General features: G+C 41.9%; 1 protein-coding gene across 4 annotated transcripts in view; it reads right to left on the bottom strand.

Annotated features, from left to right (window-relative positions):
* LOC138958215 (islet cell autoantigen 1-like) overlaps window positions 1–17,595 on the bottom strand; it is a 46,246-nt gene that overhangs the window by 26,617 nt on the left and 2,034 nt on the right. For 2 of the 4 annotated variants that reach the window (XM_070329312.1, XM_070329313.1), the window contains exons 3-11: window positions 15,051–15,228; window positions 13,020–13,092; window positions 11,996–12,119; window positions 10,082–10,280; window positions 9,373–9,597; window positions 7,702–7,787; window positions 5,438–5,584; window positions 1,569–1,651; window positions 304–453 (exon numbers count right to left, since the gene is read on the bottom strand). In XM_070329312.1, the coding sequence (XP_070185413.1) occupies window positions 304–453; window positions 1,569–1,651; window positions 5,438–5,584; window positions 7,702–7,787; window positions 9,373–9,597; window positions 10,082–10,280; window positions 11,996–12,119; window positions 13,020–13,092; window positions 15,051–15,228 (1,265 nt within the window). Of the gene's footprint in view, window positions 1–303; window positions 454–1,568; window positions 1,652–3,874; window positions 3,989–5,437; window positions 5,585–7,701; window positions 7,788–9,372; window positions 9,598–10,081; window positions 10,281–11,995; window positions 12,120–13,019; window positions 13,093–15,050; window positions 15,229–17,595 lie in introns of all 4 variants that reach the window. The other 2 variants (XM_070329314.1, XM_070329315.1) reach the window with 2 other exon arrangements.

The following is a 17,595-nucleotide window of genomic DNA, read 5'->3' as shown; positions in this document are numbered from 1 at the left end:
CACTCTCTCTCCCTCTTTCTATCAGAGATATAAGCAGGCTGCTACGGTTGCTCAACAACAGACTTGGCCTTCCAATTTCCGAACACACACACACAATCACACGCGTGGACGCACTCACACACACACTCTCTTTCTCTCCCTCTCTCGCCATCACTCACCAGCAGGCTGTTTCTGTTACTCGGCAGCAGACTTGGCCTTGACATTGCTTATCATTTTCTCCGCTCTCTCCAGCTCCCCCCCCCCCCCCCCCCATCCCTCCCTCCCCTCTCTCTCTGTGTCTTTCCCTCTATCGTAATCACTCACCAGCAGGCTGTTTCTGTTGCTCGGCAGCAGACTTGGCCTTGACATTGCTTATCATTTTCTCGGCTCTCTCCAGCTCCTCCTCCAGCTCCTTCATGGTATCCTCGTCGTCATGGAAATCCATGAAGGGTCCGAAGTCACCTTCACTTTGGCCTGAAAGCAACACAGTCACGTCAACGCCTGCATCAGCTCAACAGGCTATAAGCATGGTAATGAAAAAATGCAAGAGCCAATATACTAAATCTGGAAATATCTGTTGGGTTTGTAAGGCTTGTGTAAGAGTGAATACCCTTGCCTTTAGTGAGACAAACAATCCACATGTGCACAGCCAAGCTGTCAGGGGTCAGACCAATGAAACAGACCCAATAAAGCTAATATCATCCGTTTGACTACCGTTAGGAACCTGATTTTTGGCACACACCTATGCCTCACAATTCCAAGCTACTCACCAAATTTGAGCTCAATTGACCCCATAGTACCAGAGGTACAAGTCTACTTCGTAGACAAACAGAGAAACAAACAAACAGCCAGAGTGAAACCTATTCTTTTCTTTCTTTATTTGGTGTTTAACGTCGTTTTCAACCACGAAGGTTATATCGCGACGAGGGAAAGGGGGGAGATGGAATAGGGGAAAGGGGGGGAAGATGGGATAGAGCCACTTGTTAAGTGTTTCTTGTTCACAAAAGCACTAATCAAAAATTTGCTCCAGGGGCTTGCAACGTAGTACAATATATGACCTTACTGGGAGAATGCAAGTTTCCAGTACAAAGGACTAAACATTTCTTACATACTGCTTGACTACAATCTTTACAAACATTGACTATATTCTATACAAGAACCACAAGGAGAAACAGAATCCGTTAGTCGCCTCATACGACATGCGGGGTGCAGAGAAATAAGGATGTGGAAAAGAAGATTTTTGGTAAGTGAAATAAAGGTGATGGATCCAGTCAGGTAGAAATAAGACAACAAGAAAAGAATTGGAAAACTGCAGGGAATAGTAGGGAGAGTTTTCTTGGAAGGAAATATAGGTGAAAGGACTGGTAAGGCAGAAATAAGACAAAAGAAGAGAAGAAACAGAACCGTTAGTCGCCTCTTACGACATGCTGGGTAGCATCAGGTAAATTCTTTCTAGTCCCAACCAATATGGGACTCCCCCTAACCCGCGGGGGGTAGTGAAACCTATAAGCCGCTTTATTACATAAAGACGGCTTACAGTATGACCAAAGAACGAGGGCTGAGAAAAACAGTGAAGTCCATCAACTTACCTTCTGAACTGGCATTTTGTTCCTTCTTATTATCCTCCTCACCAGTTTTGCTAGTAGCCTCCTTATCATCCAGTGATAACAACCTGCACACACCAAAATAAATCCACTCTTTAGTCTTACAGCTGTGTATAACCTGCATGGTGGGAAAAGGTGTCTTACATTGGATGTACCTCTGTAGGATTTTACATTGATAGGCTTCCATTTCAAAATCCGAGGTCATCATTGTGGATTAACGCCCGACATTGAAGCCTCACTGAAGCCTGACATGACAGAGTACAGCGACAGAGTGCTTCAATTAGGCTTATGGAGGGCGTCAATCCACGATGGTGACCTTGAAGTTTCAAATGGTGGCCTGTCAAATTGTTATTGTAATTCTTCTTCTTCTTCTTCTTCTGCGTTCTTGGGCTGAAACTCCCTTGTACACTACGTGTTTTTTGCGTGAGTGGAATTTTACGTGTATGACCGTTTTTACCCCGCCATTTAGGCAGCCATACGCCGCTTTCGGGGGAAGCATGCTGGGTATTTTCGTGTTTCTATAACCCACCGAACTCTGACATGGATTACAGGATCTTTTTCGTGCACACTTGGTCTTGTGCTTGCGTGTACACACGGGGGTGTTCGGACACCGAGGAGAGTCTGCACACAAAGTTGACTCTGAGAAATAAATCTCTCGCCGAACGTGGGGACGAACTCACGCTGACAGCGGCCAACTGGATACAAATCCAGCGCGCTACCGACTGAGCTATATCCCCGCCCCTGGTTTGTAATTCAATCTGTCACCGCACTCTTTCCTGATTTCATGCTATTGCATAATTTCCAACAATGCCCAAATAATTCTGTTCTGTTCACATACTAATTTCAGTTCATTTACCTGCAAGGATCAAGTCCCAAGAAATGTGAATCATATTACTCTGCTCCTGCTTTTACGTATTTCACGTATTTTTTTCTTTTCTTTTTACATGATTGATGGTCAGCAAACTCACAAGCATTGTTCTTTCTCTCCAAAAAGTTTGAAACTGACTGACGAAGCCGGGAAGAATTTCTACATCAATTTACACCATGCTAATGACATCATATAAGTGTTTGCATGAAACAATTGTTTCGATGTGCAAACGACTCTCACGGCTAACAGTAACAGAGACTATACCTGAGCGTGTATCAATGCATTTCGCAACCAGTGTTCAGTGAGTAGATTTCAGGTGTTCATCAAGAATTTAAGACCAGTAATCTGACCAATAACAGAATCTGTTTCATTCGAAACGCAACTTGATTGAATTTACAATTATTCATGTCACAAGTTATACCAAAAAGCAACAGATATAAAATATGTCAACAAGAGCATGCCACTAATTTGCTATGCTGGTTGACATTTTACAGATGAAATTCGTACACTATAGCACAGTGTGGAACAATCAATCTTTTGTCCCTGATGTCAATCTCCACAAAATAATTAATAGGCAAACCAAAAATGCGTACTCTGGTTAGATAAATTGAAAACATGTTTTTTTTGCAAACAAATTCCCATAAAGCTGTGTTTCGTTGTTCACTTGTGTGCTGAATGCTGCTGCACATGCTTTTTCGCTTCGCTTTGTATGTATATGTATGTTTTTCATTGTAAAGCGCTTAGAGAACGTCAAGCGCTCTATAAATCTCCCATAATATTATTATTAAGCTCCAGCTGTATTTTTTCATGTTACAACTTTCTGCTTAGTCACAAAGTCATGTCTACTCACCTAAAACTGAAGTTGGTATAAATCATATAACGTACATTCTCAACACACAATCATCTCTATCTTCAAACCAGAACGCTTAAAGCCACTAATGACCTAACACACCAGCTGATCATAATTATGTGGGTATTTTGTATTCAACAGACCGCTCAACAGGCATTCTGTGCAATCTTAAACATAGTACAGGTAAAGTTGACAAAAATATCACATGCAGTTCAAGCGTGCAACAATACATACGTCGGAAAAAAATACTAAAGAGGAACACACTGCAATGCATGCACTTGACAATTTTCCAATAAATGTTTGCATACAAATCATAAATTTGCACAAGAAAACATCAAACTCAGATGCACGCTCATGCAACATACATGACCAAAGGAAGTTCATTTGATGCCAAAATGTAGCACACTTTTGTTCTTAATTTGGACCTACGTCCTATCTCTCAAGAAAAGACTTCTCATGCCTTTGACATGCATCCGGAGACAAAATACAAGTGCACATTTTTTCCCCCAACTCATCCAGTCAAAGGTTAAAAAACTAATTCCAACTGCAGACTCTCAGCTTTAAAATACATACCCTTCATTTTTACTAGGCTCAGATTTCTTCTTTTTCTTCTTCTTCTTTTTGTTTGTACGATAAGGCTCAGATTTCGCTGTGCTAGAGTCTGCCTTCGTAACTGACTCAAATTCTCTGAAAAGTGCAGAGAAATAGTAGTATGAAACTCCAACTACAACAAATACCCTAACCACAGCCAATTAACAAAACGCTGCTTGTGGTTTCAGATTCCTGCAAAACTAAGAGTACATGAACAACCGACAATAGGCCAGTTGGACCTAGATCGGAAATATGTAAAGGTCATGAACTCCAAATGTCCTTGCTACAAAAACAGTATTTTGTCAAAACACCTAAATGTCAAAAATATGGGATAATCGACCGGCCAGGGGTCTGACAAATACCGACCAATGCGTAAGATCTTCTTCTTCTGCGTTCATGGGCTGAAACTCCCATGTACACTCGTGTTTTTTTTACACAAGTGGGGTTTTACGTGTATGACCGTTTTTACCCCACCAATTAGGCAGCCATACGCCGCTTTCGGAGGAGTGCGTAAGATAAAACAAGTCGCGTAAGGCGAAATTACTACATTTAGTCAAGCTGTGGAACTCAAAGAATGAAACTGAACGCACTGCATTTTTTCACAATGACCGTAGTCCGCCGCTTGTGCAAAACGGAGTGAAACTGACGAGCCTGTTCAGCATGGTAGTGGTTTCGCTGTGCTGCATAGCACGCTTTACTGTACCTCTCTTCGTTTTAACTTTCTGAGCGTGTTTTTAATCCAAACATCCAGCCCCATTCATATTATTTCTCTCTCCCCCTTTCTCTCACACACAACACACACACACACACACACGAACAGACCAAACAAAAATCTTACAATTGTCAAAATGTGTGCTTGAAGAGTACACACTAAATCAGTGCTTAAATCAAAAACAAGAAAAAAGTGGTAATATTGGCAAGAAATTTCTACAGTGAAGTAAATGAAGAGTTCTGGAAAACAAATAAAATGCAGGCAACATCCAACTCCCAAATGTGAGCTGAAAATCAAAACGTTATATGTATTTCTGCTACGAAAAACAAAGATGCACCCAGGCATGCACACCGTGATGTGCACAAAATTCTCACACACACACTCTCGTCCCTCTCTTACAAAACAGGGATGGCCAAATCTCAAAATTGTAAATCGCCAGACGGGCGAGTAACTTCAAGAAAGTCACTAGCCGGGCAGAAATTTTGCTGGCCTGGTACATACCACAGTTAATCTGCAGTGTTTATATGCCTTTAAAACCCGATACTACAACCAAAAGGGTCGCATTTGACCAGAATATTCATTGGCCAGCCGGCGGTTTCTACAAGCCCGGCAGATTTTTTACTCGTCCCTGGCGACCGGGCGGACAATTTGGCCATCCCTGCAAGAAACACACACCATAGACCTGAACACAAAAGAGCAGGCAAGCAGACGCATGAAGGCAAGACACAGAACTGGAAAGTGAAAATCCCCACAGCCCAGTGCTACAAATGTTCCAAAGCTGCATATCATCAAAGTCACGCCCAGATGCAGAGTGCCGCGAAGCGTTATTATACCTATCAGCCTCTGCTTCCTGGTAATCGCTAGTGTAGCGCTTTCTGTGCTGCCTGTCTTCAAATTCTCTGTACAACTCCTCATCGTCTTTGTCCTTCTCCTCCCCTTCCTCGAAGCTGACATTGATCATCTCGTCGTCACTTAACTCCCTGTGAAAGTGTGTGGGCCCATGCCAGTGTTAAAACAGCCTCTAGCAATGGTAGCAACAGTGACACAAGCAACAAAGGACACAACACAATGCAAAAGAGACGACAATCATTCTATACACTAATACAGCGGAACCCTCTTTTTAAGACCTTCCAAAATCTGAGAAAACCAGGTTTTAACACGAGGGAGTCTTAAAATGGAGGTCAATTTACACAGGTTATGAAGAGAAAATCTGAGAAAACGGGGTCTTAAAAGGGAGGGAGTCTTAATTCGGAGGGGTCTTAAAAAGGGGATTTCCACTGCAGTAGCAACAAAGGACACAACGAAATGCACTGCAGACAACATTCAGTCTATACTACTGAGTACTGTTTTCTGGCGAAAAAGCACACAAAACCGTCAACACATTTAGCTCAACATAACAGGGCACAGTTTACATTCCTACAGGAACATGAAAAATGAGCCATGTGAACAGCACTTAACATGACAGTAACCCCCAATGTGTCTGAACAGGGGGACACGCTATCCAAACAAATGTGAAGATTCAACAACATCAAACAAAAACACAAAATGCAATAACATCAAACACAGAACATGAAGAAAATGCAAAATTCCATTTATGTGTTCACACTCCATCAAAGCTAATTAAAAACTTACAAAACCCCATAAAACTTGCAATTAGTGCATTACAAATAGCAGTTGCACAAATTAGAATAAATGCAATGAAGTGTACAAAGCTTTCCTTATTAGGCACAAAAAAAAATAAAGTCTGTTTACGGTAACCCGACCGACCCTATTTTTTTCGCGCGACCCTAGACTTTTTTTGGGGCATTTAGGGAAAAAAAAAAAAAAAAAAAAAATATTTGGTTTTTTTTGGCAAAATAACGTAAAAATATGGTTTTTTGGAGAAAAAAAAAAAAAAAAAAAAAAAAAAAATCCCGACCTACCGACCCTATTTTTTTGGCCTATGTTACCGTAAACAGACCTATTTTTTTTTTGGCCTAACCAAATATTCAGTGGCAAAGCTTCATACAGGAAGCTTCAAGAAGTTGACTGTCCCCAACTAATATTAATTCATGGGATGACAGGAATGAATTTCCAATGATCATGCTTTAATGAGATGGCTCTTTAGAATCATAGCCCATGAATACAAGCTTACCTGAGAAAGTAGATCTACTCCACAAAGCACATTAATTACACATTAACATGCTTCCATTTGAAACTTCGAGGTCGTCATCGGGGATTGACGCCCGACCAAAGCTAATTGAAGCCCGACTGAGCAAAGTGGCGGAGGGCTTCAATTAGACTTTGGGAGGGCGTTAATCCACGATGATGACCGAGAAGTTTCAAATGGAAGCATGTTAATGTTATTGTAACGACGATCTCTTTCCTGCTTTCATGCGATGGTAAACAGACAGAATTGGTTCTGTTCTGTTCACACACTACTTTCAGTCCACCTACCTGCAAGGGTCAAGTCCCAAGAAATATGTCTCTGTATTCCTATCTTATCACTCTGCTCCTGTTTTGTTTTCTTTCACATACATTTTCCCTTCCTTTTTGACGGGTTTCTGGACAGCAAACTCTAAAACACATTCTTTTCATCACAAAAGCGATCTTTGCAATTGACTGACGTAGTCCGGAAGAATTCATGCATCAACCTACGTCACGTATTCGACGTCATCACTTCGCATACCTTATGGTCTCGGTATTTCGTTGGCCTTCATATTTCCTACTTGTAAAATGACCCTCAAAGCTAACCGAGACTAGTTGAGGTTGTATCAGCAGGTGGTTAATGGCTTTTTTAGCGAGTGGTTATCGACAATTAATGACCGGTAATTTTTAATGAGTTGGGGCATTCTGACCAATCACAGGATCTGTTTCATTAAAACGCCAACTTGATTGAATTACAATAAAACGTGATAGCTCTACAAAGCACATTAATGACAAGCAATAACAACTTGCACCCTTCCACAGTGAGCTTTCTCACTTTCCTTCCATTCTTCATTTCCCCTTTCCATTTCAATCATTTTGTTGTTGTTGCTTGTATGTGCATATGGTGCTAAACAGACATGAGAAAGTTAAAACAAAACAAGCAAACAAACACAGCAAAAATACCACTTACGCATCAGAAGCTTCCTCTGTGTCTTTTTCAATGGAATCTCTGCTACTGGTTTCATCAGCTAGCTTTCTGCTTGTGTCTGTCAATTCCTGCAACAGTATAATTTAGATGTAAGACTTAACTTCCACTTCCATTCCATCACATCCAAATTCTCAGCAGAAACATAGCCCCCAGAAAAACCCCGATACCCCTACCTCTAGGCTGACACCCCTACCTCCAGGCTGACGAGTTAGACAATGGAAGAGCCATCCAACTCATCACACACTCACATACACCTTAAGCATGTTAAACTCGTAGTACCGGTGGTGTCTCTTCAAGCTCTCGACCACTGTTGGATATGGTACACAACATGATTTGTTGAGACATTGCCCATTCCCCCCTCTACCCCCCTCCCTTCCCCGACAATGACAAAGCCATCCAACACATCACACACACACACTTTGAGCATGTTAACAATGTGATTTGTTAGAGACATTGCCCATTGCCGACTCTTCATAGCTTCTTCTGGGCTATATCTGGAGTATTCCGACAAAGCTATCCAACACACGTCACACCCACCTTGAGCGTGTTAAACTCATAGTACTGGTATTCCATCAAGCTCTCGGAGACATGGTGTCCAACATGATTTGTTAGTCATTGCCCATCCCCCGACCAGAATGAAGGGGTAAACAAAGCCAAAGCCATCCAACACATCACACCCACCTTTAGCATGTTAAACTCTTCAGAGCTATAATTATCATATTTGGAGTATTCAGACCAAGCCATCCAACACATCACACCCACCTTGAGCATGTTAAACTCTTCAAAGCTATAATCATTATATTTGGAGTATTCAGACCAAGCCATCCAACACATCACACCCACCTTGAGCATGTTAAACTCTTCAAAGCTATAATTATTATATTTGGAGTATTCAGACCAAGCCATCCAACACATCACACCCACCTTGAGCATGTTAAACTCTTCAAAGCTATAATTATTTTATTTGGAGTATTCAGACCAAGCCATCCAACACATCACACCCACCTTGAGCATGTTAAACTCTTCAAAGCTATAATTATTATATTTGGAGTATTCAGACCAAACCATCCAACACATCACACCCACTTTGAGCATGTTAAACTCTTCAAAGATATAATTATTATATTTGGAGTATTCAGACCAAGCCATCCAACACATCACACCCACCTTGAGCATGTTAAACTCTTCAAAGCTATAATTATTTTATTTGGAGTATTCAGACCAAACCATCCAACACATCACACCCACCTTGAGCATGTTAAACTCTTCAAAGCTATAATTATTATATTTGGAGTATTCAGACCAAACCATCCAACACATCACACCCACTTTGAGCATGTTAAACTCTTCAAAGCTATAATTATTTTATTTGGAGTATTCAGACCAAACCATCCAACACATCACACCCACCTTGAGCATGTTAGACTCTTCAAAGCTATAATTATTGTATTTGGAGTATTCAGACCAAGCCATCCAACACGTCACACCCACCTTGAGCATGTTAAACTCTTCAAAGCTATAATTATTGTATTTGGAGTATTCAGACCAAGCCATCCAACACGTCACACCCACCTTGAGCATGTTAAACTCTTCAAAGCTATAATTATTGTATTTGGAGTATTCAGACCAAGCCATCCAACACATCACACCCACCTTGAGCATGTTAAACTCGTAGTACTGGTATCCCTTGAAGCTCTCGGCCACGGCGGACATGGTGCGCGAGGTCTTCTTCCAGAAGTGGAGCAGGGTTGACTGGTAGTTGGCCAGCACATGGGAGAACATGTTGCAGCGACTGGCCGCCAGCAGGTCCACCTTCTGCATCACGTCCAGCTTCAGCTTGTCAAACCGCTGCTTCGTCTTGCGCACCTGGCCTTGCACCTGTGGAAAGGACATGTGATGTAAGTGCTGTTTGAGCGTATTGGTTTTTGTTGTTGAGAGCGTTGATGTGTACTTTGTTGCTGTTAAAATTTAGCATTTGAAATGTAATATTTTGGGCCTCTCTTTGACAAAAAAAGTTACATTTGCGGGCCTTCCGAAATCAAGGACCCATTCGCGTCCCTAGATCCAGGCCTGAAAGTGTTGTATAAGCGCAGTATTTTGGTTCCTGTTGGGAGCGCTGATGCATACCTTTTTGCAAACCTGTTGGAAGTGAAAAGTGAAGTCTGGTATCACTATTTCTGGAGCATTTAGAATGTGAGAGGCATTCCATATTTAGGATGTGGGATACATGACATGATGCCTCTCGCATTGACTGAAAGCTCAAGCTCGTTATCTTCAAGTAATGTTTATTGTAGTTTTGAGATTGAGAAAAGATATAAGTTGTTCCCCCTGCTCTAATAAAACATGGTGTATGTGAGCTCACCTTCCTGAACTTTTCAAGCTGTTTGTAAGTGTCTGGGTCCAGTTCTTCAGAAACATTCTTCATCCACAAGAGGGCGCCTCTGTACTCTGTGCGAGCCCCCTCCATCCGATTGACGGTCACCAGTGTGTCGGAAATAGCTCGGTATCTAAAGGTCTCCACCTCTTGGTATAGACGCACCAGGGGCACTCGCAGAGCAAGTCTGTGGAAAGAGGGAGAAGTAGATTTCACTTTCAGGAAAAATGTGCTAAATATTGTGCAGAATTGGTAAATTGAATATAAAAAATCTAAACAACGAAGTGACTGTGGTAAGATGAACAAAGTTAAAAAAAACAAAGGATTACTGTACTCACCAATACAGTACAGTAATCCTTTGTTTTTATATTTAGTCAAGTTTTGACTAAATATTTTAACATCGAGGGGGAATCGAAACGAGGGTCGTGGTGTATGTGCGTGCGTGTGTGTGTGTGTGTGTGTGTGCATGCGTGTGTGTGTGTGTGTAGAGCGATTCAGACTAAACTACTGGACCGATCTTTATGAAATTTGACATGAGAGTTCCTGGGTATGAAATCCCCGAACGTTTTTTTCATTTTTTTGATAAATGTCTTTGATGACGTCATATCCGGCTTTTCGTGAAAGTTGAGGCGGCACTGTCACGCCCTCATTTTTCAACCTAATTGGTTGAAATTTTGGTCAAGTACTCTTCGACGAAGCCCGGGGTTCGGTATTGCATTTCAGCTTGGTGGCTTAAAAATTAATTAATGACTTTGGTCATTAAAAATCTGAAAATTGTAAAAAAAAATAAAAATTTATAAAACGATCCAAATTTACGTTTATCTTATTCTCCATCATTTGCTGATTCCAAAAACATAAAAATATGTTATATTCGGATTAAAAACAAGCTCTGAAAATTAAATATATAAAAATTATTATCAAATTTTTTTTTTCGAAAACACTTTCGTCTTATTCCTTGTCGGTTCCTGATTCCAAAAATATATAGATATGATATGTTTGGATTAAAAACACGCTCAGAAAGTTAAAACGAAGAGAGGTACAGAAAAGCGTGCTATCCTTCTCAGCGCAACGAATACCCCGCTCTTCTTGTCAATTCCACGTGCACTGCCTTTGCCACGGGCGGTGGAGTGACGATGCTACGAGTATACGGTCTTGCTGCGTTGCGTTGCGTTCAGTTTCATTCTGTGAGTTCGACAGCTACTTGACTAAATATTGTATTTTCGCCTTACGCGACTTGTTTAAAATTGAATATAGCTAACACTGTTTATCATCTCAACCTTAACTTCAAAGTTCTGTTATAGCCTAAACCAAGCAGTGTATGTCATTCTAGGGAACAACATGGTTCTTTGTTTATCATCAAATGGTTCATGTGCCTTTAGCACATATTAACCCCTTCACTGCCCACCCCGTATGTAATACGTGGTCATTTTCGGTTTGTCCTACGCCCATAACCGTATCTCATACGTGGGATTTGTGTCAACAACATTTCAGGACATTTCTGAAAACTAAATGGGAGGTAACCACTGTCCAAGTACTTGTAGGGGTTCTAAACACATTTCTTTCCCATAGACCGTTCGGATAATGCTGTTATACTGTGGCAGTGAAGGGGTTAAAAGTATAACGTGCAGTCTAGACACTTCTGGAATGGAAACATTTTAGTTACTGACTAGGAATGGAAGGATTTTAAAAGTGCTGCTGCTATGCTTTATCTTTCCTGCTGAAAGCACAACCACAGTGAATCAAGCACACACTTACACACACTCATACCCCAAGCCACAACCAAATGCACACACACACAGACACAAGCATGTGAACACACACACACACACACACACACACACACACACACACACAAACACACACACACACACAGCTGAAAACAAATAACCAAAGCAAACAAACCTTTGCTGAGCGGAGAAACTCTGTGACTTGCCGACAGCAGCCATCATCTTTCCTGCGCGCGTTTTGTCATGACCACTGTGTGACTTCAAGAAACGTCCCGTAGCATTCTCTTCCTGTGCCACAGCTAAACACAAAAAGACCCATGTGAGCTACATCCTCACGCTGAATGACTGTAAACAAGAAGAGCAAACGCTCGATCGAGTCACTTTCGCAGTTCTGAATATTATATGAGGCATCAGATGGACAGGAAGAAATTGCTATTCACAACACAATGAGTCACGTTCACATAAAATTTGAGCCCGGTCACTTTTATAGTTTCCGTTAAGTTGTGTGTTGCCGAACAGAAAAGGCTAGTTATCTCCCTTGTTTTTCTGATAACGTTCGTAAAAGGCTACAGATGTAAATACTTTGATGTAAAGAATAATCCTACAAAGTTTCAATCACATCCGATGAACTTTGTCAAAGATATAAAATGTCTAATTTTTCCTTTGACGCTGACCTGTGACCTTGAAAAAGGTCAAAGGTCAACGAAACCATCGTTAAAGTGTAGAGGTCATTGGAGGTCACGACAAAACAAAATATGAGCCCGATCGCTTTGATAGTTTCCGAGAAAAGTCCAACGTTAAGGTGGTGTCTACGGACGGCCGGCCGGCCGGCCAGCCGGCCGGACCGACTAACACTGACCGATTACATAGAGTCACTTTTTCTCAAGTGACTCAAAAATTGTTACTTTTCTTTCAGTATATGACGTCATTTCTGCGGGCTATAACTGGAGTATGCAAAAATCTTAAACCAGACGAGGGCAAATGAGCTAGTTTAATTTTCTAGCCCTGGTACTACTATACACTGAATGCGAGGAGAAGCCAGCCCATGAGTGACTTCCCTTGCCTCCTGTTCATTTTTACTTGTTCAGGAAAAGAACATTTCACAAAAATTCTCCCGAAAGAGGATTTATCAAGGAAATATTCAAGCCATATGTCACTTTTTCACTTTTGTGTGTAAAACTTTTAGCGGGAGAACTCACCACACAGCCTATCTTGGTATCTTTCAATCACTCGGAGAAGGTCCATACTGGATTTCTGAATGGCTTTGAAGACCTGAAAGAACAATAAAACAAATAAATACATGAGTCATCACAAACAGGTCATCGAGGTGCTGATGGTACCAACCACATCCATACATATTTTATCATTTACCAAAGACACATTATTCTAGTTTTGGATTCTTCTGGGGTATATCACGAGCAAATATAATTGCCACAAGAAGGGCAAAGCCCATACGACTCACATGCTTTACACATTTTTCCTACCAAAATACATGTGACCTTGACCCAAGGTCATCCAAGGTCATGCAACACAAAGCTGTTAATTCAAGACATAGGAAGTACAATGGTGCTTATTGGCTCTTTCTACCATGAGATATGGTCACTTTTAGTGGTTCACTACCTTATTTTGGTCACATTTCATAAGGGTCAAAGTGACCTTGACCTTGATCATATGTGACCAAATGTGTCTCATGATGAAAGCATAACATGTGCCCCACATAATTTTTAAGTTTGAAACAGTTATCTTCCATAGTTCAGGGTCAAGGTCACTTCAAAATATGTATACAATCCAACTTTGAAGAGCTCCTGTGACCTTGACCTTGAAGCAAGGTAAACCAAACTGGTATCAAAAGATGGGGCTTACTTTGCCCTATATGTCATATATAGGTGAGGTATTGAATCTCAAAAACTTCAGAGAAAATGGGAAAAATGTGAAAAATAGCTGTTTTTTAGGCAACATTTATGGCCCCTGCGACCTTGACCTTGAAGCAAGGTCAAGATGCTATGTATGTTTTTTGGGGCCTTGTCATCATACACCATCTTGTCAAATTTGGTACTGATAGACTGAATAGTGTCCAAGAAATATCCAACGTTAAAGTTTTCCGGACGGACGGACGGACGGATGGACGGACGGACGGACGGACGGACGGACGACTCGGGTGAGTACATAGACTCACTTTTGCTTCGCATGTGAGTCAAAAAATCTCGCCATCATTCTGGCAGATCTGACTGGAACCTTATTCACAGCAAGGGAAAGGGGACGAAGACTGCCTTCAACTTTGAACAATAACCTAAGCTGTTTTTGCCATCTTATCTATATTTGCTGATGAAAATAGATCCTGGCAACATCCTTGCACACACCTATAAGAGCACACAGCCATTTCTTTATCGTTTGCTTTAAAACTGAATCCAATTTGACATTCTTAGTCTGAACCCTTTCCCCCACAATGCCCATATTTCTGTCTTTTCATAGTGTTTACATTTTGTTATTGTTCCTGCTACCGTTGTCCTTTAACATGTTCGCTGCCAGTAAAGTAAATATTTGTATAAAAGCATTATCTGTATTTACCTGAATTGACAACCTAAAATGTGTCCTTGATGTACAAATGAACACGCCCTACACGCACACATTGTTTGTTTGTTGTTTGTTTGTTTGTTTGTTTGCTTAACGCCCAGCCGACCACGAAGGGCCATATCAGGGCGGTGCTGCTTTGACATATAACGTGCGCCACACACAAGACAGAAGTCGCAGCACAGGCTTCATGTCTCACCCAGTCACATTATTCTGACACCGGACCAACCAGTCCTAGCACTAACCCCATAATGCCAGACGCCAGGCAGAGCAGCCACTAGATTGCCAATTTTAAAGTCTTAGGTATGACCCGGCCGGGGTTCGAACCCACGACCTCCCGATCACGGGGCGGACGCCTTACCACTAGGCCACCGTGCTGGTCTTGTTTGTTGTTGCTGTTCTTCTTCTTTGTTGTTAATTGAACGATATGTTGCCTGTGAAAGCAAGTTACCCGGGATGTCATCCGACGTCCTACAGTCAGCGAAAGGGTAAAACTTAAAGGCCTCATCTTTTCAACTGACTTTCAAACAAAGTTAAAAAGAAGTTTTTTTCTTCTTCGTTGACGGGCTGAAACTCCCACGTTCACTCATCTTTTTGCACGAGTGGATTTTTACCCCGCCATTCAGGCTTCTTACGCCGAAGGTTTCAAAAGTGCTTACCTCTAGCTTGGCGTCTAGCTGAGAGTCAGACGCCACCACATGCTCGTCTTCCTTCTTGCCCAGCTTCTGCATGACGGCCTGCTTGGTGGTCCAGTACGTCTCCTTCATCTTGTGCAGCGTCGACGTGTTCGTGTTCTCCACAAACCGGTCATAGTTAGACCCACAGTAGCCTTGTGCACTGAAATAACAAGAGTCATATCATTCAGTACAGTGGAACCCCCACATTAAGACCCCCCAATTTAAGATTCCCTCTCTATTAAGACCTTGATTTCTCCGATTTGTTGAGGTCTTAAAAGGGGGTTCCACTGTAAACAAGAAGGGCAAAGCCCATACGACTCACATGCTTGACCTTGAACTAAACCTAGCAATGACATCATACACTAAGAACTTTTTCCTACCAAAATACATGTGACCTTGACCGAAGGTCAAGGTCATCCAAGGTCATGCAACACAAAGCTGTTAATTCAAGACATAGGAAGTACAATGGTGCTTATTGGCTCTTTCTACCATGAGATATGGTCACTTTTAGTGGTTCACTACCTTATTTTGGTCACATTTCATAAGGGTCAAAGTGACCTTGACCTTGATCATATGTGACCAAATGTGTCTCATGATGAAAGCATAACATGTGCCCCACATAATTTTTAAGTTTGAAACAGTTATCTTCCATAGTTCAGGGTCAAGGTCACTTCAAAATATGTATACAATCCAACTTTGAAGAGCTCCTGTGACCTTGACCTTGAAGCAAGGTAAACCAAACTGGTATCAAAAGATGGGGCTTACTTTGCCCTATATATCATACTAGAATGAATACCCGCTTCGCCGGGTAGCCGGCTTCGCCGGGAAGAAGTACTTAGAGCCGTACGCCGGCTTCGCCGGGTCCGAACAATGGACCCGCCAAGCTTAGGTCCCTCCCAGATTCGTGGAATGGGAACAGCACGAAAATGATTCAGTGGCCATAATGCCATTCCTGACCATATCGAGTCCCATCCTTGTCGACGAATGTAACCGTGTTAATCACCTTTGGAGGCGAACTCCACTCAAACAGGACTGAGCAAGTTATGGCTTCTCAAAGGAAGGCCAGTACATAAAATTACACAAAAGCCGCCAGACCACATCACAAACAGAACTGAAGAATGCACAGGTGTTGCTTACATAGAGACACACACACTCACACACACACACACAAAAACACAGAGAAGCCGTATCTATAGAGAGATAGATGACAGTGTATTTTTCGCGTGGCTATAAATTGATTCGACCTTTGCACTTTTACAGTGAGGATAATTTACGGGTCCAATTTACGTTCTGTACACTGCGTTGACCTTCTAAAAATAGTAACGCCGGGAATATCCGAAGACGCTCAGCGCAGTGGACAGCGCAGTGTAGTAACTTACAACTGAACGGGAAAGCCACACGAAGGAAGGGAGATAAACGCCAAACACTGGAGAAGATAAGGAAGAGTTACTTATAATGGTGAAATGAACACAAAAACGAAAATGAGTTCAGCGCTGCGCGCTGAGAGCACGTGTTGAAATATCTCATCGATGATATTGTGTCCGGGGTGTAGCTGAATACGGTGTCCAAATTTGAAAAAGATCCACCGAGAACTTTGGCGTTGTGATGTGGTGTAGCGGCTATGGTGTGTCGGTATGGGGGCCCGGGTCGCTGAGGTGGAACCAAAATAGCTGAGGTGGAACCAAAATCGGTTCAGCGCTGCGCGCTGAGAGCACGTGTTGAAATATCGACCAGGTTGTGTCCTGTACCGGGTCAACCTGAATATGCCCACCAAATTTGAAGCAGATCCATCGAGAACTTTGGCCGTGCATCGCGCACAGACAGATACACACACACACACACAGACACACAGACTCTAGTCGTATATATATATAGATATAGGTGAGGTATTGAATCTCAAAAACTTCAGAGAAAATGGGGAAAATGTGAAAAATAGCTGTTTTTTTGACAACATTTATGGCCCCTGCGACCTTGACCTTGAAGCAAGGTCAAGATGCTATGTATGTTTTTTGGGGCCTTGTCATCATACACCATCTTGCCAAATTTGGTACTGATAGACTGAATAGTGTCCAAGAAATATCCAACGTTAAAGTTTTCCGGCCGGCCGGCCGGCCGGCTGGCCGGCCGGCTGGACGGACGGACGGACGACTCGGGTGAGTACATAGACTCACTTTTGCTTCGCATGTGAGTCAAAAAGGAAGTACAGTCATTTCGTTTAATACAGCTTGTCAAATAATCATTGAGAATTAGTAGTTTGCTTCTGGAAAATGAAAAAGTAACAGCACAGAAATATTTCTGGTAAGTAATGGAAGAAGACTATTTTCTCTCCTTGCACAATCATAGAATGTAGCTTCATCTCGTGTTCCGTATTCTCAGTTTGACATTGACTGCCTGAGACATTGGCAGGGAGTGCAAAGATAAAAAAAAAACCAAAAGCTGCAAGTGTTCGCACTGTTTAAAAAGATTAGTCATTTACTAAAGAAAATGCAAGAGAAAACTACCAATTACTGTTTCGTCCATACAAGTC

The sequence above is a fragment of the Littorina saxatilis genome, linkage group LG2, assembly GCF_037325665.1.
Source record: "Littorina saxatilis isolate snail1 linkage group LG2, US_GU_Lsax_2.0, whole genome shotgun sequence".
NCBI classification, from domain to species: domain Eukaryota; kingdom Metazoa; phylum Mollusca; class Gastropoda; order Littorinimorpha; family Littorinidae; genus Littorina; species Littorina saxatilis.
This window is presented reverse-complemented; position numbering and strand designations above follow the sequence as displayed.